The 22,268-nt window shown below is 38.5% G+C and overlaps 4 protein-coding genes across 6 annotated transcripts; 2 read left to right on the top strand and 2 right to left on the bottom strand.

The window, feature by feature from the left end:
• Positions 1-221: 221 nt before the first annotated feature.
• On the bottom strand, positions 222-2,744 carry nudcd3 (NudC domain containing 3). The gene is made up of 6 exons (XM_079449061.1): positions 2,381-2,744; positions 1,767-2,053; positions 1,543-1,675; positions 1,289-1,432; positions 945-1,133; positions 222-791 (listed from the first exon to the last, which is right to left on the bottom strand). Exons 1-6 carry the CDS (start codon positions 2,576-2,578, stop codon positions 681-683), a joined length of 1,062 nt encoding a protein of 353 aa, XP_079305187.1. The 5' UTR covers positions 2,579-2,744; the 3' UTR covers positions 222-680.
• Positions 2,720-4,746, top strand: mrps24 (mitochondrial ribosomal protein S24). Its single transcript, XM_079449065.1, has 4 exons — positions 2,720-3,270; positions 3,457-3,525; positions 3,626-3,737; positions 3,876-4,746. The coding sequence occupies exons 1-4, from the start codon at positions 3,220-3,222 to the stop codon at positions 4,157-4,159; spliced, it is 516 nt and encodes a 171-aa protein (XP_079305191.1). The 5' UTR covers positions 2,720-3,219; the 3' UTR covers positions 4,160-4,746.
• gnsb (glucosamine (N-acetyl)-6-sulfatase (Sanfilippo disease IIID), b) lies at positions 4,647-12,997 on the bottom strand. Of its 3 annotated transcripts, none has more exons than XM_079449059.1 (14): positions 12,883-12,997; positions 11,412-11,601; positions 10,925-10,984; positions 10,640-10,843; positions 9,918-9,983; positions 9,038-9,136; positions 7,810-7,977; positions 7,038-7,120; positions 6,848-6,966; positions 6,658-6,761; positions 6,463-6,564; positions 6,169-6,279; positions 5,979-6,086; positions 4,647-5,557 (listed from the first exon to the last, which is right to left on the bottom strand). In XM_079449059.1, exons 2-14 carry the CDS (start codon positions 11,574-11,576, stop codon positions 5,408-5,410), a joined length of 1,539 nt encoding a protein of 512 aa, XP_079305185.1. In that variant the 5' UTR covers positions 11,577-11,601; positions 12,883-12,997; the 3' UTR covers positions 4,647-5,407. The 3 variants fall into 3 exon arrangements, with proteins under 3 accessions (XP_079305185.1, XP_079305184.1, XP_079305183.1); XM_079449058.1 differs by lacking the exon at positions 12,883-12,997 and adding an exon at positions 12,005-12,636; XM_079449057.1 differs by lacking the exon at positions 12,883-12,997 and having other exon boundaries at positions 11,412-11,902.
• On the top strand, positions 12,211-17,837 carry polm (polymerase (DNA directed), mu). Its single transcript, XM_079449060.1, has 12 exons — positions 12,211-12,614; positions 13,521-13,955; positions 14,362-14,539; positions 14,626-14,724; positions 14,807-14,977; positions 15,055-15,126; positions 15,354-15,474; positions 15,577-15,709; positions 15,784-15,886; positions 15,968-16,231; positions 16,430-16,513; positions 17,313-17,837. Exons 2-12 carry the CDS (start codon positions 13,738-13,740, stop codon positions 17,397-17,399), a joined length of 1,530 nt encoding a protein of 509 aa, XP_079305186.1. The 5' UTR covers positions 12,211-12,614; positions 13,521-13,737; the 3' UTR covers positions 17,400-17,837.
• Positions 17,838-22,268: the final 4,431 nt, after the last annotated feature.

Here is a 22,268-nt window from a genome sequence, read left to right as displayed (position 1 = left end):
AAGTTGCCATAGCATCATAACATGTCAACAAAACGTGAATGTTAAATAAAGTTAAATGCAATATGTCAAATATAAACATAACTGCGTATTTATGTTTCACATACCTTGAACTTGATGTTTTATTTTCTAATGCAATGAACATGTTTTAAGTGTGGCTGAACAGCCTTTAAAAAGCTTTATCATTTTACTTGTGGACAAAAAAGACAAAAGTCTCCAAAAGCTCAGTGTTTGCAAAACGTTTTAATAGATTCAGACACAGATGTTAAACAAAACTTGCAAGTGAGAGGAAAATAACATCAAACATCCCACTTGAAAGATTTCTCACTCTCATCTGTGAAATTGGATACAAGACAAAAGTCTTAACAATCTGACAGACACCACTGAAATATTTGTGATGGTTTCTGTTCAATCTTCAGGAAATGCCTTTAAAACAACATACAAATAATAAGCTCTGCATCTCTTGTCAGTAATTGGACAGACATACTTACTTTATTTCATAAAACACTCAAAATTGTAAATGACAACTGGCCTAACATCAAACAGTAGCCGTAATATTTCAGACAATAGTTCAAGAGTCCATTATATATTGGCATGAGGTGGTTTACAGTGGAAACAATGTTGTTATTTGTTCTCTAGCATCGCAAGAAACTGTCACCATAATGTGTGTCCTCGACTATGTCTCAAAATTGAACAGCACTAGGTGGGATGTTAAACATGGAGGGGTCAAACTCATGTCCTTTAAACGGAGATCCATCAGCATCCCAGCCCTTCTTTAACATCTCATGAACTTTCTGAAATAAAAGGAAAACCTCTATCAATGCGACATCCAGATTGTTATCTCTTTAAAAAAGTTCAAAACTAGCAGAAAATGACCAAGAGAACCTTCAACTTGAACCCTTCACACGTGCTACACGCACAGTTATTTATATAAGTGATAAACTCACCATCTCGTGACTCTGTGGTTTCCCCTGGAGTTTTTGGTGGTAATCAAATGTGAGACGGTCCAACACGGCATGCTCTTCCTCATCCACGGTTGCCATGGAGCGTTCCCGGTTGATCTGGTTCACATCAATCTCTGTCTCACCCTTCAATACAGCGCTCCACCAGACCTCCCCGATTTTACTCAGAGAAAGCTGGGAAAAAGGACAAAGCTACCATTAAGATTCTCTACAACTTCTGCTGACAGCAAAGAATTAAAATGCACATCGTTTAATTTAAATTATAGGAGGTGTTATTTTTATCACAAAGGGAGTTTCAATTGCATTGCTGGGTCAAAATGATATTGTACCAGCACACATTTGCCCGGCTCCAAACTCCACAGGGAATTCTCAGTGTTGACTTTGTGCATGAATTCTCCCTCCATCAGGACCCTCTGCGATCCTCTCTCGTTCACCGCTACACGAACTCTCCCCGGCTGCAGGTCTACAGACACCTGCACGCAAAAGCAGAGTGGAAACATTGTTTTCTAAATATGTTTGAGACCGTAAACATGAGCGCAGTCAGACTGTGATACGGTGACATACGTGAAAAGGTAAATCGCACCTGTCGGCCTTTAATGATGTCAGGCTGGACGTGGACTCGAACCTCCATGTCTGTGTAGTCCTGCGACCAGGTGTAACTTTCCCTAACCGCACCATTGTAACTGTCCGGGTCGGCCTGAAAGGTGTCCTGCCCTCTAAACAGTACACATAAAAATGAACAAATACAATTCAACAATTGCACTAGAGAGTAGTTTTTAGAGCACATGATCTAAAAAGCCTGCATACGCTGCAGCCGCAGTGGAATCCACGTCTGCCGTCGCCGTCTCTCCCGCTGCTTGCGTTTCTACTGTAGGTTCAGCGTGATTGCTGTGTGGCGTCTCTTCATCGATCTCTGGTGTTGTTGCAGCAGCCGTGGACTCCTCTGCGCTCCTCTCTTCTACGGGAGCTTCAGCCTCCTGCTCTGACTGAACCTCCAGCTCTTGTACTGCAGGAGGAGCTGACTTTCTCTCCTCCAGACGTCTGCTTGCCCTCTCTCTGTCCTCCTCTGCCAGCTTTTCAAATGACTTAAACGTCTGGAGAAAAAAAACAAATTTCCTTTAGTACGAACAACATACTATTACATTTACATCTAGTCATTTAGCAGACGCTTTTATCCAAAGCGATTTACAGAGAGTTCTGGGAGTAATAAAGCGATTATCGCCATTATTAGAAAGAAGAATCTAAATATATTTCCGTCTTACAAAAGTAAAACCATGGTTAATTTTTCTAGGTGTAGACTCAACAGACCCTTACTGGATAGGAAGCATATGACATACTGTACAACAGTACGTTACAGTCAGGGTAACGTCACTCAATCAAAAACAAACTTAATCTCTCTCGGCAGTCTCTACATTAGGTACCTTGAACACCATTTTCTCAGCTACTCCTGGTGGGAAGCCCATGCGGTCGTTGGGACCGCCGAGGAGGCGATAAAAGTCCGTCTTTCTGTAGAGGAAACCAAAATAAACCTGCAGGAAAGTCTGAATGTTTCCGACATGCTGCAGGATCCCGAGCAGCGCGTTGTCGTACAACTCCGTCATTTCCACTGGAGAAGACATGACGAGCAGCTCAAATCTGTCCTCAAGCTGCTTTATCTCACATCAATGTAATTTCTAGACACATAAACAGCACACGAGACAGGGGAAATCGTCTCGTACTCGTACAACAACAGACCTTCGAGAAAACGCTTCGAGATTGCACACTTCCTGTTTGCTCTTTACAAAACAAGAGTCCTTTTACAAATTAAACAATATAAATGTTACGGATTATTTCCGTAAACAATATTCGTATATTCATATGTTTATCTAGTTATTTACTATTACAAATGTTTTTTGAACATGGCTACTAATCGTTTTTTTCAGTAACATGTATGTGCTATAATTCGAATGCATAATGAAATAATATTAGTGTTATTTATATCGTAATATTGTTTGTACTTAATATTATTTTATTTACAATTACACATTTTTTATTTCTAAATTACCCTATATTGTTCAGCTATATTTTACATTTAAAACTATAATTGTGAAAAAAAATTATATAATAATGTTTCGATTATTGTATTTCAATTCTATCTTAAATTATTAATATGCAAGTTATAATTTATATGCAAGTTATAATTTATATTATTTTTATCATGGATGTAATGTCGCCCCAGGGTGGTAGGTGGCAGTAGTCCGCTAATATTCTCGTGCGGTTTATGGTAGAAAACATGGCGGCGCCCTTGATCAGACACACAAAATTCTTGTCGGTAAGATTTCATTTTATTTCTTTAATCTTTTCAGCTATGCTGTTATCCAGAATCTTCCTCATCCGACGTTTCTGAGGGATATAACACAATTGTTATAAAAATAAAAATAGACTTCAAGCACCCCATGTGGAAAGCATGTTAAACTCACATGTATATAATGCCATTTATTTAACTCTGTTTTTGTAGGCGGTGGCCAGCAAGTTTACTTCAGCTGCATGTCTCAGGAATATTCATTCAACTGCAGCATGTTTAAAGGTATTTAATCCATAGCGCTTTTTTAAGGCATAATGTACCATTTATGAGTGCCATATGTATCTACCAAAACGTATTATTTCATTTAACTTCTCTCTGGCAGAACCGTGCGGCTCGTATTCGAGTAGGTAAAGGTGACAGACCATTGACTTATGAACAGGCGTATCATCCTCATCACATTGGCCACAGAAAGGGCTGGCTCTCACAACACACAAGTAGGAACCGGTCAATGCTTTATATCAAATTCAGTTCCTGAAGGATTGATCTAACAACTATCACCATTGGGTGCAGAACAATAGGATTGTCGTGATGAAAATATTTACATATTTTCCTGACCCTTTCTAATCTCGCAGGTAATCTCGAAGGTGAAGGCGGAGCGGCAGACAGGGTCGTGGAGGATGTCTTCATCAGAAGATTCATATACGGCACGTTTCACGGCTGTTTGGCCGATGAACTGGTGATTAAACGCAGGGGCAACATCCTAGTCATTTGTGCAGTTATGATACAGAAACTCTTGCCCCCCAAATTCTATTTTCTCATTGGGTACACGGAGGAACTGCTCTCTCATTTTTACAAGTGTCCGGTTAAAATGGAGGTGCAGACGGTGGAAGATAAAGTAGTATACAAATATCTCTGAGACTGTGCGCTGGCTTTCTGTAATGTCATCTTTGTGTGTGTTTAAAATTGCACGTTTAACCAGTTTTGCATAGTTGGAATTGTATGCACGTTAAACGTTAAATGGTGGTCAAACAGGCACCCTTAAAATGTGTATATCTGTAAAAATCTAAATACTAGTGATTGACTTGTTGTTAAAAAAAGTTGTTTGTCATAGAATAAAGGTATTTTGTGTTTTTGACCATATTTTTCTTAATGATTTTTATGCATGTTACAGATGGCTGAAGTTCAACAGAGATCTAATTTAAAATCTGCATCACACTGTACTTCTGAAATATGTGATGTACTGTATTTTCAAGTGAAAACTGATATTTGTTTTTGGAACAATGTCTACAGTACACAGAGAAACATGTATTTCATAAGGTCATTTTTATTTAATCTTGACTTGGTCTCTTTATCCATACCAGCCCATTAAATTAAGTTTAAAAGTGCAATAAATAGAATGTAAACCAGGTTTGTTAGTAAATTTATTGCTTATTCAAGATTAGACATCTTTATTGTACAAAGGCACGAACACTGCTGTAGTGCAAAAGGCACAAACATTAAAGCTAAAATCAAAACAGGAAAATTCCCTTAAATATCAGATTATTCCCTTTTTGAAGCACAGTTTATTTAAAAACAATAACATCAGGTATCGGGTGGTTGGATTTGAAGCTACGCTTCGATTCACAGCATGAAGAAAATGTAATAATACAACCATGCCACAAGATGTCAAACAATAAGACAAGCAGATTATTAAAACACGAGGTGAAATATGTGATGGTAGTATATTTAGCACATGACAACATTTGGTTTAAACTTTCATTGAAGGTAAAAGTGCTCAAAGAGAGACAACAACACATGCAACATAGTAGTAAAGCGAGTCTGATGACAAGTTAAACTGGTTCCCTGTAGCTGTATGACAGCCCAGAAATAATAGAGATGCATCTGAATGATCAGGATCATACTGTACGTACATTCACATTTAAAGAAGGGAAGTATGCTTGACTTCATGAGATCAGGATCAACAGTTCACCCCAAAAAGAAAACACTAACTCACCCTTGTGTCCCTCTTAAAAAGAACAACGTTTTCTTGTGTGGACATGAGGGCAAGTACAATGGCAACAACTTAATTTTAGGATGAACTAATACATTTCAGAAGAAATATGTGCACAACTGGATAGATGACAGAAATACTGATATCTCTGTTGAAACCCTGACGCTCACAGTTTTATTTGATATTTCGACAGCTGTCTCCCACACACGATTGTAGCCTGATCAATCTTTGGTTCATGGTCTGTAAGAGAGCAGGGTCAACCTTCTTCACAATGTTCTCCAGTTGATGGGGATCAGCTGTCAGATTGTACACCTCCACGAATGACTGAAAGAGATCCAGAGAAAAATGAGTGACTGAGTGAGTTTGATCCCACCAAGCATGAGTCCATTTGAATTCAAATAGATTTCAAGTGCCTTTCAATGTTTTATCATTCATCACCCGGGGGAAAATGGTATATGTCATTCCTACGTTTCGCCATAGTGGTATAATATTTAAACAATATTAAATGCCTAAATCCTAGAGTAACTTAAAAAAATATTTAAATAATAAGTAAATAAACAACTGATAATTAAACAATACATTTAACAGACAAACTCTATTTTACTTAATAGAATCTAATTGTAGATAGATTTATAACATAACCTCTACAGTCTATAAATTGGGCATTTATACATTTTTAAGATGGGCACCTCTCACAAGAGGATGACCATCTAAAAGACTGAAAACGAATGACTGAATGGCTCACCTCATTATCTGCAAATTCACAGTACTGCAGGTTTCCATCTTTCAGTGTCCTCACACAAGCATATGTGTTGTTGAAAGCATCTTCACACACGCAGTCCGGGAAACAGTGCTGAAGAGAAATAAAGCAGTGCTCACTACATCACAGAACTCAGAGAAGATAACACTTTACATCAGATCATTCAAACACCTACAGCTAATCCAGGGCCGAGTTTAGGGCAGCTGGGATCTTCAGAGGAATATCCCTCACCGGTGTACTCCACCAGAAAGAACGGACGCTCTGTGCCGTTACGCAACGACGGAGCCTTCACAAAGAACACATGACACTTATTAAAATACACATATGGGTGTGTGTGATATGTCTTGAAATAGAATAAAAGCAACAGAAAAAGATGATATGGCATAAAATATATAGTTTACATCAAAACAATAAACAGATAAAGAACAGTATAATTGATAAGAAACATGGGCTGTTCCAGCTCACTCACCATCTGTGGAAGAAAAGACTGTCCGTCCATATTGACGGTGGACAGATTTACTCCAGCGATGTCCAGGATGGTCACAGGCAGATCTATATTCATCACTGGAGACTGATGAACATTCAAACACGTTACACAAACACAGATATAACAAACAAATAATGCGTGTTTCATACACAAAATCATCGATCCGTGTGTGCTGACCTGAAGCGTTTGCTTGGGCTTGATTCCCGGCCCCCGAACCAAGAGAGGAATACGGATGTCAAACTCATAGAGCTGTCGCTTATCAATGGGCAGAGAGAACTGCCCTGCAGACCGGACCAGACGAAAGACAATGTTATGAAAACAGGTCTGATAAAACTGTGACATGATGATGATGATGATGATTTCTCACCGGTGTGATAGCCGTGGTCAGATGTGTAGAAGATGTAAGTGTTTTCTAACTCTTTCATCGAGTCCAGTTTCTTCACCAGCGCTTCCACCATGTCATCCACAGAGAGAAGCGTCTGCCACCTGTCAGACACCACGTCATTATTTACTGCTTTCACAGCACGTTTAATGAAATGTACGAGGGCTCTCTGTACCTGCTGCGGTAAGCATTGTCAAGATATTCAATGGAGCTGTTGGGCATGGGGTTCACAGGCTGACGTAATAACCAGTGCTTGTCCTGAAACACACAGGAACCCTCAAGTTTACATGAGAAAAATAATGATATCTATACACATTATAGAATACTACAGTAAGCGTACTATAGTAAATACTGTTATATACCTTAAAACTACTTTTTCCATCCATTTGTGAAAGGTTCTTCAGATATTATAGGTTCTTTATGGAACCAAAAGGTTTTTCTATGGCATCTAAGAACAGTTTGAAGCACCTTTTTAAGATATAGTATCTACGAATTGAATTACTCTTAAAAAAAAAGCAGAACCTTTTGGTTCCATAGAGAATCTTTCTGTTTAACAATAGGTTCTTTTTGGCCAAAAAAGGTTTTTCAGATTATAAAAAAGTAAGAAAGAGATGGTTCTGTAAAGAACCTTTGACTGAATGGTTCTTCGTGGAACCAAAATGGATCTTCTATGGCGTCGCTGTGAAGAACCTTTTAAGCATCTTTATTTTTAATAGTGTAGTAAGAATGCGTTACAAACATTAATCATGGTTTAACTACAGTAATCATAATTTTTAGGTCCCATTGGTAGCAAAACTATAGAACCAAAAATGTAGCTATTTAACTATTGTATTTGTAGTAACACTTTGGTAATACAAATGGGTATCAATGTGCCAAACCATGAAGGTTATGATGTAAACAAATGGATACCTTCATATTATTAAAGATCAAATGAAAGAGCAAATTACCTTCCCGGGTTTGTTGAAGCTGCCGTCACGTGGAGCTTTGACGTCAATGAAGGACTTCTGATATTGAGGAGCGGCCGTCCAGGGGGAATGAGGGGACGGCGGACACAACATCATGAAGAACGGACTACTGGGGTTTCGCTTCTCCAGGAAATGCAGCGACCGGTTTAACTGATTTAAAAAAAACAAGACTCCTGTTAACAACAACATGTCACAATATTGAAAAGATTCTTGATCAAAGGTAATCTGTGCTGAAAAGTTAACGCGCAAGCAAGTAAAACAAGTCGGACATGGAATCAGTCAAATGTATTGGCTTTGACATTTACCAGGAAGTAAAAAAACTAAAATATTTAGTTTTTGGACGATTTATGCAAAATAAACCGTCTAAAAACGCATTCTTAGCATTCTCCAAAACAGTTTTCTCTTAAACATCAACACATCGTTCATTTTGTATTTATTTATAACCAATTCATTCATTTACACTACACCAATTAAAAATGTTTTGTGATAATTTATCAAAATGTAATACGGGGTGTCAAAATGCAAAACTTAAATAATAATAATATTTGCTCAAATACATCTTAAGTAGAAATAAATATTTTGTGAATAAACATAACCGTGAATTATTTTGGCCATGATAATCGTGTTGTAAAACTGTGATATCATGACATCTCAATGTAATAACTTTCTTGCAACACATTTCTGTTTTTCTGTGACATCATCGCCAGTCCACCAGCAACTCTACTCACGCACTTCCGTTGAGGTACAAATAGACAAATGTCAAAATGCGTCTCGCTCTACATATTCTTTCTCCTTAATAATACCCCGTGTCATTCATCCCATGAAGTTCTTTTAAGCTGTTTCACAATAAATTTAGATTAAGAAGCGTCAGGCATATGATCAGCCAAGGACAAAAAGAAGGAAGTCTGCACGCACTCTATTTTTCCCGGACTCTCGTGGATACATAGATAACCCGCAAAATTATGCTCTGAATGAAGCGGTCGCTCTGCATTTATAACAAGGGTGTGCATTACGTAGAGAGCGTAGAAAGGATCCTGTTGGCCGGATGTGTATGATGGCAACGCACACATTCCCAAACCCCCACCCCAATCACGAATTAAAATAAATCTAATTTAAGCAATTTACGCATGTGATCCCAGCAAGATTAAAAAAAAATCTGAAATCTGTGTTTGTACGGAGAAATCACATCTTTGAAGCATATCAGACGTACCACCAGGTCCGTAAGGTAATCCTTTTCATAGCTGTCGGCATGTTTCTCCTCTTTTCCATTCACAGAAAGAGTATAGTTGTAATATTTAGAGTTTCCCACCTGTGGATACACAATGAAAAATACTTTGTTTCAAGATCATGTAAATGTTTAAATCCTCACATCCACTGTTGGCAGTAACTAGTTACTAAGTAATTAAATTATCTTTCACGTAAAAAAAATTGAATTACAGTTTCTTCAGATGTAATTGAACTTAATACTGTGTAATGTATACAATAGTGGAATTGACATTCAAACTTTAAAATGCATGTATAAATATATCTCTCACATTTGTCATACTTGAGTCAGTTAATAAGAGTACTTTATGTAGTTTTATATAATTTATTTAAATGAATTAAGAGTCGTTTTGTATCACGTAACTAATCAAAGTGGATATTTCGTATTACTAATTACTTTCTATATCTTATAAGTAATTCAATCCTTTTTGGAGAGAGTAAGTTCTACAGTAATCTAATTACTCTACTGGATATGTAATTAGAAACTAGTAATTAAGTACCTTACTGATCACATCACATGCTTAAAAACTGGATCCGCTGTTTCTACATGAACGCATTTGGCAGACGCGTTTATCCAAAATGATGTACATTTTATTATACCACAAATTTGTTTCGAAGTATGTCCAATCCCCTGTGATTGAACCAATGACCTTGACGTTGCTAGCGCTATGCTCTTACCACTGAGCTACAGAATAGCATGTAATGTTATCACGTGACCAGATCATAAAACACAGAGCTCTGCATTTTGTTTGTCTACGTGGTGCCGACAATATAAAACAACAATAAAGAGCTAGAGACCGCGGTCTGATGCTGTTCCCAATACTCACCAGAGCGTGCCATTGATTCCAGCCGGGAGGAACATGAGCCACACCACCTGCATCTTTAGAACCGTACTGAACACACAAACACAAGTTTAGTTTCTTTGAAAAGGCTCATGCAGCACATTCTCACAAAATCTGTCAAAAACATTCATTGGCATTTGCATAATGAAAATGAAGCCCATTTGCTGTACCATTAGTATTTTTATTATAACATTATTTCATGAAATGTTAGGCTATTACCGTGAACACCAAGACTAAAACAAGTCTTGGTGAGATATATAAACTAGTCTGCTCCAAAATATTGACATATTTCATACTTAGAAGATAAATCCCTTCAAAACTTTTAGTATTTCACTACTCCCCCCAAAATGGGAATAAAGATAGATGATGGTTAATTTAAAAGGGGGAGGAGCCACTCAATATGTCCCACCCAGCTTCCTGTTCCAGTGGAAATTGCCTCGACACATAGTACAAAGCCGTGCATTTCATTTTAATAATTAAATCATATTTACAAGATCTATAAGCAAGATCTTAACTTAAGATCTTACCTTAAGAATTAAATAGGACGTTTCTTAAGAGATTTATGCAATTCAACCCACAATATGACAATTTTTCTAGGCGAGAACATTTCAATAGTTTTAAGACTTTGCAAATATTTGACAAAGTTGAGTTTGCTTCTCATACTAGAGCAGACACATTTCACAGAACCACAGAAATGAAAGTCAAACCTGATTCAAGTATTTCCCTGCATAGAAGGTCTGGTATTGCATCTTGTTGAGGTACACGGGAAAGGCTGAGGGTTCTGCCTCTTTCTGCCAAGCTACACTGCTGCAGTTTCCAGATATAGAGTTATTTCTCACTAAATGGTTATGTGAATATTTTCCTGAGAGGATGCTGCTGCGACTGGGGCAACACAGAGGACTGGCAGTGAACTGAAGAGAAAACACAAACAAAAAATCTTGTGATATGTTGGAGGTACAATGGAGGTTTTTGCTTTATGGCTGACCACTCACGGCATTGGAGAAGGTGACTCCAGCATCACCGATCAGAGCTTTGGTCTTCTTCATGGGTGTCTGTGAATACAGAAGAACTCAATGAGATGAGACGTCATACGTCCGAATCATTTTTCACCTCTGACGACTACAATGCTGTCAGGATGTAAGAGTTCACACCAATATTAGCCGTGTGAAAAAACATGTCATATCAAACAGAGTTTTTTTCCTCTCGAGACAACAAAATAAGATATTTTAAAGAATGTCGATAACCAAACAATATTAACTTCCTTGATATGAACACAAAACCAGTGAGACATCTCAAAATATCTTCTTTTATGTTCCACTGAAGAAAGACTCAATAATACATGTTTGCAAACACACAAAGAGGAATAAATGTGATACAATTTGAACTAAACCACCTTGACCCTATAGCTTACAGTACTTTTACGTAGTAAAATACTAAAATACTTTACTGTAGTAAATACTAAAGTCTACTTAAACTTACCATTCCACCCATCTCAACATCCTGGTCGTCGGTGAGAATGAGAATGATGTTGCTGTGTTTGGCACAGTCTGAACACCTGAACGCGCAGGTGAGCAACGTGACAAACAGACAAATTGTCAGAACACCTGCGCTGGACCTCCAGTGACCGATCCACGAGCTTGCCATGACCCGAAACCTGCGATCTACCTGCCTGCAGAGAACGAGACGGACACGGGAAAGAGATTTAGAGTGGGATGGGCCGAGAAAGTTTGAGGAAGTGAGACGCTAAAAGTCATATGACTGCAGCTGATCAACAGATGACACATCATGTACGGCAGTAAAATAAAGCTGGTTTCTTTTAAAGACTCTGAAATAGTATTTAACGGCTGAGGAGAGACATGTCATGTGGATACACATTTTTATAAAGAAATAAAGTTGGGGAAGAATCTCAAACTTTAACAAAATGATCAATTAACGGACACGTGTTTTTGTGGTGTAACCACGTGCTTTATTACAAAGGTCATAACCTTTGCGTTTTTATTGTTTAAACACCACGTGTTACAGAACTCTTTTTAAAAAGTGCGTTGTTTAAACTGGGAAGCCATGAAACATACCCGTATATGTCTGCTGCTCCTGTATGAAGTGCCACATTATACACGCGTTACATTAAATGTGATAGTGTCTTAAGTTTAGCTTTTATTGCTGATATTATTAAACAGCTGTGTGTCAATTGTGGCGTTTGGTCGGATCGGATCTAGAGAGACGTGCCTCTGTTTCCAGCCGGAGCTATTTTACAATGCACCGAAACCTTCCAAGGCGTGCCAAAGATTATAGATATTAACAAGACGTTGCGATGCTACTTTCATGAACGAGCGAATAAAAGTTATTCCTTTCAGTAAATTATAATAACTCTTGGTCGGGCTGAGGTGCTTAGCAAGTTTTGTGCATGAGCAGTATCAACCTGGGAATGGTGTTTTAGCGCCATTAGACTTTAGGAAGCCAAATTGATGGTACATTTGATGTCAGGCTTTATTTCTGGACGAAAGTATGCGAAGCTATTGTGTCCTTGGACGAGCCATTTTAGAGATGGCAGTCTTATCTAAATTAAGCAGATCGGAATTGGTCTTGTTTTGCCAAAAGCGCTACCCGGGTGTGTTGCAAATACGGCGGCCGAGTGCGGAGACTTTCCATAAAGGGACTTCGTTCTAAACCGGCACGATAAAGGTATTTCACAAGGGGGCGCTCTGCAGTTCATGATCGTGATATTGAAATAAAGCTTATAATATACAAACTGTGCAATAGCGAGTAATTAAGTACTGATGTCATGCGTGTTGGAAAAAAACACAATATGCTGGTTAGGTAGCTTTTGAAGCGTGGTAGCTGATTTGTGCTTGTTTAAGCTGTAACGTTAGCATACCTAACCTCTATTTTTGAAACGGCAGTACCGTAGTCGATGTTGCATATGCGCACGAATATTAATTTGAACACTTACTCTGCCTTTCTGCGGTGTCTATCTCCTAAATGAGTGTGTGTTTTGAATGACTCGGACGAGATGATTCAAATTACGAGTTGGTTCCTCGTTGGAAAATGGACGCCACCTACTGGCCGTCTTAGTTCTGTAAAGTAAGCCTAATATTTCACTCCTGTATCAATCAAATTTGTCCCACGTTTGAATTAGTTCCCACGTGAAAAATGATCTAGTGTACTTGAATATTTACTTAAACTCATAGACTAGTGTTTCTGAGTCTTACCATAGTAAATATAGTGCAGCGTTTACATTTATTCATTTGGCAGATGCTTTTATCCAAAGCATATTACAAGTAGTTTTTTTACAGTGACACATTACTGCAGAGCAATCAGGGGTAAGGTGCCTTGCTCAACTGTAGTAAATTCAAAATGTTTCATCTAAATCTGTGTTTGTATAGATTTGAATTATATGGCAGACATATTTATGGTAACGTGACAACCCAATAGGCTCAACAGGGATGTATCGTTTATCTACTGCTAAAAGCTCGTTTCAGTGCGATACTTTGCAAAGATGTTTGGCAACAAAGCGGTATATTAATATAATTGATACCTGACTTTTCTTCTTCTTTCTTTTTAATGGTGGGTCGCAACCAACTTGTTTAGGCGCATACCGCCACCTACCGTACCTGGGCGTATAACACAAACACATCTGTAACCTGATTTTTTTTGCCCCGTTGCACTTGACTTCCGGGCGAATGTAAGTCGTTCGGCGTATGACATTAAAGCAAAGCTTCGAAGCTTAGAGTCCGCAGGTTGTGAAGAAATGTCCCACCCTCGATATCTCCAATGAGGTAGAAGTGCAGATGTTGTGTGCCGGTGGATGAGACGTGTTTTTCAGCCCGCGGGGAGTCGAAATAGTTACACGATGATCCCATTAAAACGCAGGAAAGTGTCTGAAACCCCACGGCAGCCAAAACAAACCTGTATGTTTCCTAATGTCTGTGTTTTCATCCTGGAGAGGAAGATGGGATCGAGCAGACGAGCATTTCTCACGAGACTAGGACGAAGCAAAGGATTTCTCATCACAGACATGTACAGGTACAACAACTTCAGATTAAAAACACGCTGCGTAAGTACTATTACATTACCATGTTTGTGGATCATCCACCGTGAACAAAACTGGCAAGTTGGCACTTGATTTTACAGTCCTGTTTCCCATGTACGTACTGTGTACTTACTATTGTATATGTTATAACTGGGTAACAAATAAACCTAACCCATGTTATCCCATGTAGTTACTTTAAATTACCCGGTAAATACACGGTAAGTACACTATAGGGACACATACTGTAACTCTGTTACTGTTATAAATTCATAAATGGTCAATTGTGTCACGTACTCTGAAATGTAGACATTTTATAGAGTGGTTTCATGTAGAATGTAGGTATTTAGGAAAGTAAAAAAAGAGTGTCATGTTTTCGTCACCGTGTGGTTATTCTTCCAGTTCATCCATCACACATGTAGTGTCTGAAAACAACAGTGGAGATGAAGTTCAGACCTGGTTGGACCACCAAACCGCACGAGACGTTTCCAGTTCAGAGCATCTGCTGGACATCAGCTGGTTTACAGACAGCATGGAAGCTGGACAACCCGTTCCAGTCGAGGAGAGACACAGATTAAAGGTACTAGGGCAGATCTCTGGTGTGGACTCTTTTTATGAACACCTTATCTTGTATCTACCATGATTTACTTTACAGTGACATTGCAGGTCACCCCAAAGCAAAATGTGAACGTCAACACAATTCAGATGAGAAGTTACGCCTGTCAGAGACGAACGCCCTTGAAACACCACAATTCGCATCTGACCGTGAGTGTAGAGATGTACAGCTGCTTTACTGTTTGTTTCATTTTGTCTTATATGGTATCGTTGTTCCGTCTGTGTGCTGCAGGAAGCTCTGGAACTTCTGGCTGAAAATGCAGAATACAGCGAAAATGAGGGCAGGAGTGTGGCGTTCAGACGGGCGGCGGCGGTTTTAAAGGCACTTCCCTATCGAGTGCATACTATGGATGAGCTGAAGTGTTTGCCCTGCCTGGGTGAGCATTCACAGAGAGTTATAAAGGTTAGACTTTGTGTCATATCTACCAGTAGGCCAGTATGAACACATTATTCACGTGTCACTCCCTGACATTCTATCAGGAGATCTTAGAAGACGGCACATCGAGGGAAGTGGAATCGATGCGACATTCTGAGCAATTTCAGGCCATGAAGGTGAAGAATGGGCATGTGTGTCATTATATGGATGTTAAAATACGATTCTAGTTTAATATGCAGTGAACACGTTGTTTGTAGGTCTGTTGCAGCTTGTTTGGGTATGACTGCTCTATCCCATAATGCAATGCACTCTGCCATTTGTTTCCAGTATGCAGCGTGGTTTGAAATATTTGTTATTACGTATTGTATATGCTTCGTTTGATTTTGTATCTTTCCCTTGAAAGGCACTGACAGGGATTTTCGGAGTAGGCGTTAGAACTGCAGATCGTTGGTTTAGGGAGGGTTTTCGCACTCCGTCAGATTTGATCCGTACCGGACAGCAGTTGAACCGTGCGCAGCGAGCGGGTGCTTATTTAAAAACTAGTTTATGCGATGCATTCATTAATGTCTGTTTAAAAGAATGAAATCAAACGTGAGCAAGTTTGAAGGTGAATTCCTTACGTTCAGGACTGCAGTATTACGATGAGCTCAACAAACCCGTGACTAAACATGAGGCGGATCTGATCGGTGATATCGTGAAGGAAGCCGTCGGTGCGGTGCTGCCCGGGGCCGAGATTCAGCTGATGGGAGGATTCAGGAGGTGAAATAATTTGTGACGCACGGCCATAACCCTGTTCTTATAAAGCAGATGTTTAAGAATGAATGTGCTTTTAGGGGGAAAGAAGTCGGTCATGATGTGGACTTTCTCATCACGCATCCAGAGGAAGGCAGAGAGGAAGAACTGATGCCAAAAATCCTCAGCTGGTTGGATGAACGGGTACTAGATTTTTTTGATGACAAATTACATTTTTTTCTAGTCTTTTATAATGTAATGATGCTTTTCATTTAAATTTTCCAGAATTTACTTTTATATCAGCAAACCACCAGAAACTCTTATTTAGAAAAGAAAGACGGCCCAGGACGGCCACCTAATAACATGGATCGCTTCGAGAGATGCTATTCTATATTTAAGCTTCAGAGAACCGCAGAGGCCACAGGAAGTGACGCCGTAAGACCCTGCGACCAATCAGATGCCTCAAACTGGAGAGCTGTGCGAGTTGATCTGGTGGTCAGCCCGTACAGTCAGTTTGCTTTCGCTACTCTTGGTTGGACCGGATCAAAGGTGTGAAAAGCTTATATTTAGCGATATGCTCGTTTTATGTAGTTTAATATGTAAACTTGATTTCACTGTAATTTCATAAATACTATATTGTTTTGGTTTAATATTTGATTTAACGCTGGTCAACTGCGATGTGATGTTTTCTGTGTTGACGTGTGCTGTTTCTCTGGTCTCTCATGATGCTTTTTGTTTGTTTGGCAGTTGTTTGAGAGAGAGTTGAGACGGTGGGCGGGGCAAGAGAAGCACATGTCATTGAGCAGCCACACCCTGTACGACAGCATTCAGGTGAGTTACAAATACTCAACATCCACTATGAATTCCATATAACTGTACATTTATGCAATTTGTACATTTGCATTTATTCATTTGGCAGACGCTTTTATTCAAAGCTACTTACAAGTAGGAGAGCATATAAACATTTTGGCAACATGCTAATCGGTACGTTAGTTTACATGTAGGTTTAATATAAATGATTGTATATTGATTATAAAATGCACAGTTCTGACTTTCTGAATCCACTGAGGAAATTAATAGTTTAAGTGTTATTATTGTTTTCTGTCATCACTTTTGGAACACCTCTCATCCAATCATAACAAGAACCTACTGTCCAATAAATAAAGTTAAAAACAAGATCTGTTTCTTGAAAGCTTCGGTAGCAACACAGAGGTCATGGGATGGAGTCTCAGGGAGACGTACTGATAACAAATGTATCCCTTGCACTATAAGTCACTTTGGAGAAAAGATATTAAGTTTAAATTAGCCTTTATATTTAGTTTTTTAGATACAGTTTGAGCATTTCTGGCATAGGTTTTTGTCATTTGTTTTAGTTATATTAATTTTCGTTCAATTGTAGTTTTTTATTATTATAATTTAGTGCTTTAAACTTAATTCAGTTTATTTTTGAGGCAACATTTTACATTTAGTTTAAGTTTTTCAAAATAATCTTTAGGTTAATATGTTATTTTAATTTCAATGAACAGAAACGTTAAGTAAACTAATATAACCTTGGGGAAAAGCAGTTATGAAATGTCAATACATAGGGTCATTCTCTCAATGTCTCTCTATCTCTTGTAAAATCCTACAGAGGTGTCATGTCAGAGCTCAGTCGGAGGAGGAGATCTTTGCATATCTGGGTCTGGAGTTTATTCCTCCCTGTGAACGCAATGCCTGAATCTACAGATGAGCCTGTGTGTAGACTCTTCACTTCTGCTCTCAAACCACCTGATCACATCATGTGTCTGCATAAACCTGTTTAGTAAGTAACGGAACAAGACAAAGCAAAGATCAGATGTCGGACACTCTTAATGCACATGATCTGATCAGGATTCTTCAGCATCTTCATGTCCGGTGCTCTAATGACTTGGCATGAGGTTTAAAACCGAGATACAAAAGAGATGATTTCTAGACATTCTTTGCCTCTTTAAAACCTGATTATTTCAGAATAAAATGTTTGTAAATGAAATTGTTTCTTAATTCTTTATATACTATATATGCGGCGTATAAAGCCGTTGTTAAATAGCTGTCAAAATCCTACTCCGTTCTCACTGGCACATCTTTGTTTTGGTCTACTATTTATTCTTTTTTATTCTAAATAAAGATACATCCACCAAAACTATACGTTTCAATTTATCAGCACATGTGACATGTATATGAAGACCAAAATGACTACTACGGGGTGGTTTCGTGAACAGGGTTTATACCAGTCTCGAACTAAAATAAATGTTATTACTATCCTTACTGAAAACTGCTTGCACTCACAGATCTTAAAATGCCATTGTTTTGTCTCAAGATGCAAACATTTACATTTACATTTATTCATTTGGCAGACGCTTTTATCCAAAGAGACTTACAAGTAGTATTTTTACTGTGACACATTACTGCAGAGCAATCAGGGATAAGGTGCCTTGCTCAAGGGCACTTCAGTCATGACCTGCTGGCATTGAGATTTGAAACGGCAACCTTCTGATCACAAGCCCAACGCTCTAACTCCCAGGCCACAACTTTTAAAGTTTGTTGGTAAGGAATGAAATAGAAAATAACTACCTAAATATTCTAATTTAACTAGTCCTGGTTTAAAATAATCCCTGTCCGGGAAACCACCCCTAAATCTGAGCCTGTCTAAAAATATCAAGGCTTAAATCAAAACTTTTAGTTGACTCAACTTGTGGAGTTGGTATGCTACCAGCAGAATAATAAAATTGACATTGTCTTCAAAATTCTTGATAATTCTTATTCAGTTCAGTATCATGTAGAGACACGTATGTAAAGTATTTGCGTTAGTTTCATATATGCTACAGGAAGCGTTTGAGGTTAAATGATGCTTGATGTTGTTTTAACGTTCTGTGTTTGCACCTGGATGACTGTGAACCGTTTTCTTCAAGCACTGTGTATCAGGCTTTACTGTATACAGACACCCACCGCCTCACTGTAAACAGCCGTCTCTGTCTCTGCTGGGGTTCTTTAACCTCTTTCATCGTCTCCAGCTGTGTTTTTTTAGCCTTAACAACCGTCTCATGAAACAATGAATGTTTGTATCAGACCCAGAACACCAGCAACACGATATGTGATGTTTAACATTAAATGTGCTTCGTTGGGTTTAGTTTGTTTACTGGTATTATAATTCAGATGAATATATTTTACCTGAGCTATTAAAATTGAACATTAACACAGATATAACCTTATACATTCAGTTTTAGTCATAAGAAATAACTGTAAAGAAATTATTTCCCAGATTCATTCATGTTAAATCAATGTGGAAAGTGACCAATTTTAACATTGAGTAAATTTAAATCAGTTCTCTTTGCTGTCTGGGTTGGATTACATCATTTTATGACGATTATTACAATTTATAATATGTTTAAAAAGTCTAAATTATCGTAATGATCTATTTAAAAAAAGGAATTTACTAATCTAAATTAGAATTAGTCTATTTAAATTGATTATTAGGGTAATTTCGATTTTCTTTTGGTAATGCTAATGATCATCTTGTGAAAAGTTGGAATAATACCAGGCATTTTCTTGTTTTCGATCATTTTATCCTCTTTACAAATAAGAAAATAATTTCACACTTTTGAATGGAATTAAACCACTTCATTTTTGTATTGATTTTTATTTTAATGGTTATTACTCCGAGATTGGTGGAGGCTGGATTCTCTGTTGTGTCTCAGATGTTTCTCCTAATAGAAAAAAGAGAGTCTGGAGGTGTAAATGAATGTAGAGGTAAAATAATCTGGATTTGAGTCAATTTGATGAGAAATGTTCGAGTTCATTTGATAAAATTTTCAATAATATTGACTTTTGATTGAAGACTTGACAAATCTGAGCTCAGTTTGACACATTGTTGACATCTCTTGTGATACTCTAAAGACGGACATTTCTGACTCCTTTTCTCCTCAAGAGAAATATCTGAGACCAGATGAGATTTAAGCAAAAGTTTTGCTCTTCTTTCTGGAATGATTGAGATTTGAGGACGTCTCATCTGTGATGTAAAACATGTTGATGTCTAATTTCAGGTTAAACCAGCACGACTCATCTGTCTTTAAATTGTATTTTACGCCGGTTTCATGCCGCAGACGCCTTCTGCTAACAACATAATTGACCTCTAAATGTCATTTTAACTTCAAAGGGCGCACCTCTGGGTTCACACCTCACGCCGGCGTTTTCATGAGAGCCCTTACAGGAACAGGAAAGACCCAAATGTAGTTTTCCCTCCTCCCTCGTCTTTCTCTGCAGAGATGCTCATGTGTCCATCATCTGCAGGCATTCACAAACATGGCTAACTGGCCCCGGCTCCTGCACGCCGAGCGTCGTATAACAGACGGCTGTGGATGTGTGTGAAGGGTGGGTGGGGATCAGCAGTTATGCTCAATAGAGCTTAACGTCGTCTTCACACCACATGGAGTGAACCAGCTCCAGGCGTGAAACAAAAGTCTCCCGGATGGGCCGGCGGAGAGAACGGGACACCTCTGGGTCTGACGTTCTGCCAGGGTTCTGACGGTCCGAGTGACCCGAGTTTCACAGACCTTCTTCACCTACCGGGCCGGTTCTGCAGGTCTGATCCCTCTGTTTGGAGTGGAAGTGTTGCAATCAAACTGATGGGATTAACCGGATTAGTATTTTTGATGGACGCTCTTTGCATAAGAAATGAGAGAGAAGGTTGCAGAAACACTTTAAAGGGCCCTTCGCCTAAGCGACTGTCCAATTGAGGGATAAACACATGCATGACTGTGTTCTCTGATGGGACGGTCGTCGTTTAACACGTAACCCATACATCACAAAACTAAACCCAGTCTGAAAAGGTCACTCGAATAATAATAATAAAGAAAGCTTATGTGTACGTTGATACACAGATTTGTCCTTATGTTGAAACGTTTTTTCAAATTTTCCACGTGTACCTGGATGTAGCACAGCTGGTTGTGTTCGGAGAGACACGATACATCTGCCGTCATAACAGAAGAGCAAACAGGCCTATTAGAGATGAAAGAGGCTCATTGAGGACAATCAAAGGCTGTGACCGTTGGGGGTCATTACTGTGAGAGACCGCCGTCTGTAGCAACACTTCAGACTCAATGTGAGGGAGGAGATGTCCCTCAATCATCTCCTCAACTGACATCCCGTATTCTACTAACAGCTGAAATAATGGATGCAAATACGTCTAACTGGACTCATGATCGCAAACGCATATGGAAAAATGGAAAGTACAGTGGTTCTGTAAAGCTCTTATGAGTTTAAAGGGTGTTGATGAATGAAACGGGTCCATAATAACAGAGGACATAAGAGATGCACGGACGCTCGATTCATATAATCCATCATTACTGTTATGGTTCATAATGGCTTTTTAATACGTTTCAATTTATAGATCAAATTTAAATCGAGCGTCAAATTATTATAATGAACTGTTTATAAAAAGGATGGAAGGCTGTTTAGTACATTTGAAATCTGCCAAAGAGAAAAAAAAACAGATGAGAAAAATAAATAGATGAAGATTTAAAGGGATTCTTCCCTCAAAAATAAAACTTCTGTCATAATTTTTTCTCCTCATGTGGATGTTAATCTGTGTGTGACGCTTTCTTCAGAGGATATTTTGAGAAAACGTCTCATTGGTTTTGTGTTCATACAATGGAAGTCAATGGGGTTCAGTGTTAACAACGTTCTTCAAATTTATCTTCTTTTTTATTCTGAAGAATAAAACTCATACAGGTTTGACGTGACATGAGGATGAATGAATAATGACAGAAGTCTCATCCTTGGCCAAACTATGCTTTACATTTTCTTAAATCACAGTTAATCCAAACGGTTAGCTGTATTTTGTTTATGTAATTCAGGGTTAATTTCACCCTATTGTTCTATCACGGTTAGGTATAAGGAGAGTCGGTGAGACGCTGTAATCTGTGTGTTTTAATGACAGTGTTGGTGAGATGAGAAGCCGCTCTGTCGTCTCCAGCCCCTCCCGTCTGCCCTCCATAAAACCAGGCTCCTGTCTGCAGCGCTGCCTCATGCCTCCGCTGACACGCACATCAAAGTCACATATCACAGCCCGAGGAGAGCGGAAACGCAATATAGAAACCACACTGACAGATAGCACTGAGTGATAAGACAGGAATGATATTGGCCTGTTTGTTTGGTGTCTCAGTGAATGAGAGAGAAAGATAGAAAAGAAGATATGATGAGATAGTGTCAACAAATGATCTGCCCTTTGAACTTATAAATGGACTGAAGAGAGTCGAATAAATTCTGATTTAACCGTAAAGTTGAAAGATTTTATTATTGGCGTAAAAGACAGATTATAGAATTTCAAATATCAATAGAAAGGAGCCATAATGGAATTTGATGAAGTTTGTATGTTTACTTTTCAGAATTTGTGTTGTGGCAAAGTCTTTCCAAAGAAAAAACTGAGATAAATTTATAAACATGAATCTACAAATAAACAAAGTATAAATAAAATAACATTTGTTTTATTCTTTTCATGTTTCTGTCTGTTTTCAGGTTTAAAAGATGCTCAAGCTGCATTTAATAATAAGCTCACAAACAAACATCAAAT

Source organism: Barbatula barbatula (assembly GCF_947034865.1).
Source record: "Barbatula barbatula genome assembly, chromosome: 24".
NCBI classification, from domain to species: Eukaryota; Metazoa; Chordata; class Actinopteri; order Cypriniformes; family Nemacheilidae; genus Barbatula; species Barbatula barbatula.
Note: the sequence above shows the minus strand (reverse complement) of the source record. Positions and strands in the feature narration are given on the sequence as shown.

Coding starts and splice junctions, on each gene's coding strand:
- nudcd3 (XM_079449061.1), bottom strand. CDS start 2,578: ATGTCTTCTCCAGTGGAAATGACGGAGTTGTACGACAACGCGCTGCTC. Junction 2,054..2,380: donor CTGAGAAAATGGTGTTCAAG/GTACCTAATGTA, acceptor TTTTTTCTCCAG/ACGTTTAAGTCATTTGAAAA. Junction 1,134..1,288: donor AGCCGGGCAAATGTGTGCTG/GTACAATATCAT, acceptor CCTTTTTCCCAG/CTTTCTCTGAGTAAAATCGG.
- mrps24 (XM_079449065.1), top strand. CDS start 3,220: ATGGTAGAAAACATGGCGGCGCCCTTGATCAGACACACAAAATTCTTG. Junction 3,271..3,456: donor GACACACAAAATTCTTGTCG/GTAAGATTTCAT, acceptor CTGTTTTTGTAG/GCGGTGGCCAGCAAGTTTAC. Junction 3,526..3,625: donor CAACTGCAGCATGTTTAAAG/GTATTTAATCCA, acceptor TCTCTCTGGCAG/AACCGTGCGGCTCGTATTCG.
- gnsb (XM_079449059.1), bottom strand. CDS start 11,576: ATGGCAAGCTCGTGGATCGGTCACTGGAGGTCCAGCGCAGGTGTTCTG. Junction 6,280..6,462: donor AGTCTTTTCTTCCACAGATG/GTGAGTGAGCTG, acceptor TTCTTTGTGAAG/GCTCCGTCGTTGCGTAACGG. Junction 6,087..6,168: donor AACTCGGCCCTGGATTAGCT/GTAGGTGTTTGA, acceptor ATTTCTCTTCAG/CACTGTTTCCCGGACTGCGT.
- polm (XM_079449060.1), top strand. CDS start 13,738: ATGAGACGTGTTTTTCAGCCCGCGGGGAGTCGAAATAGTTACACGATG. Junction 14,725..14,806: donor ACCACAATTCGCATCTGACC/GTGAGTGTAGAG, acceptor TGTGTGCTGCAG/GAAGCTCTGGAACTTCTGGC. Junction 15,710..15,783: donor CTGATGGGAGGATTCAGGAG/GTGAAATAATTT, acceptor ATGTGCTTTTAG/GGGGAAAGAAGTCGGTCATG.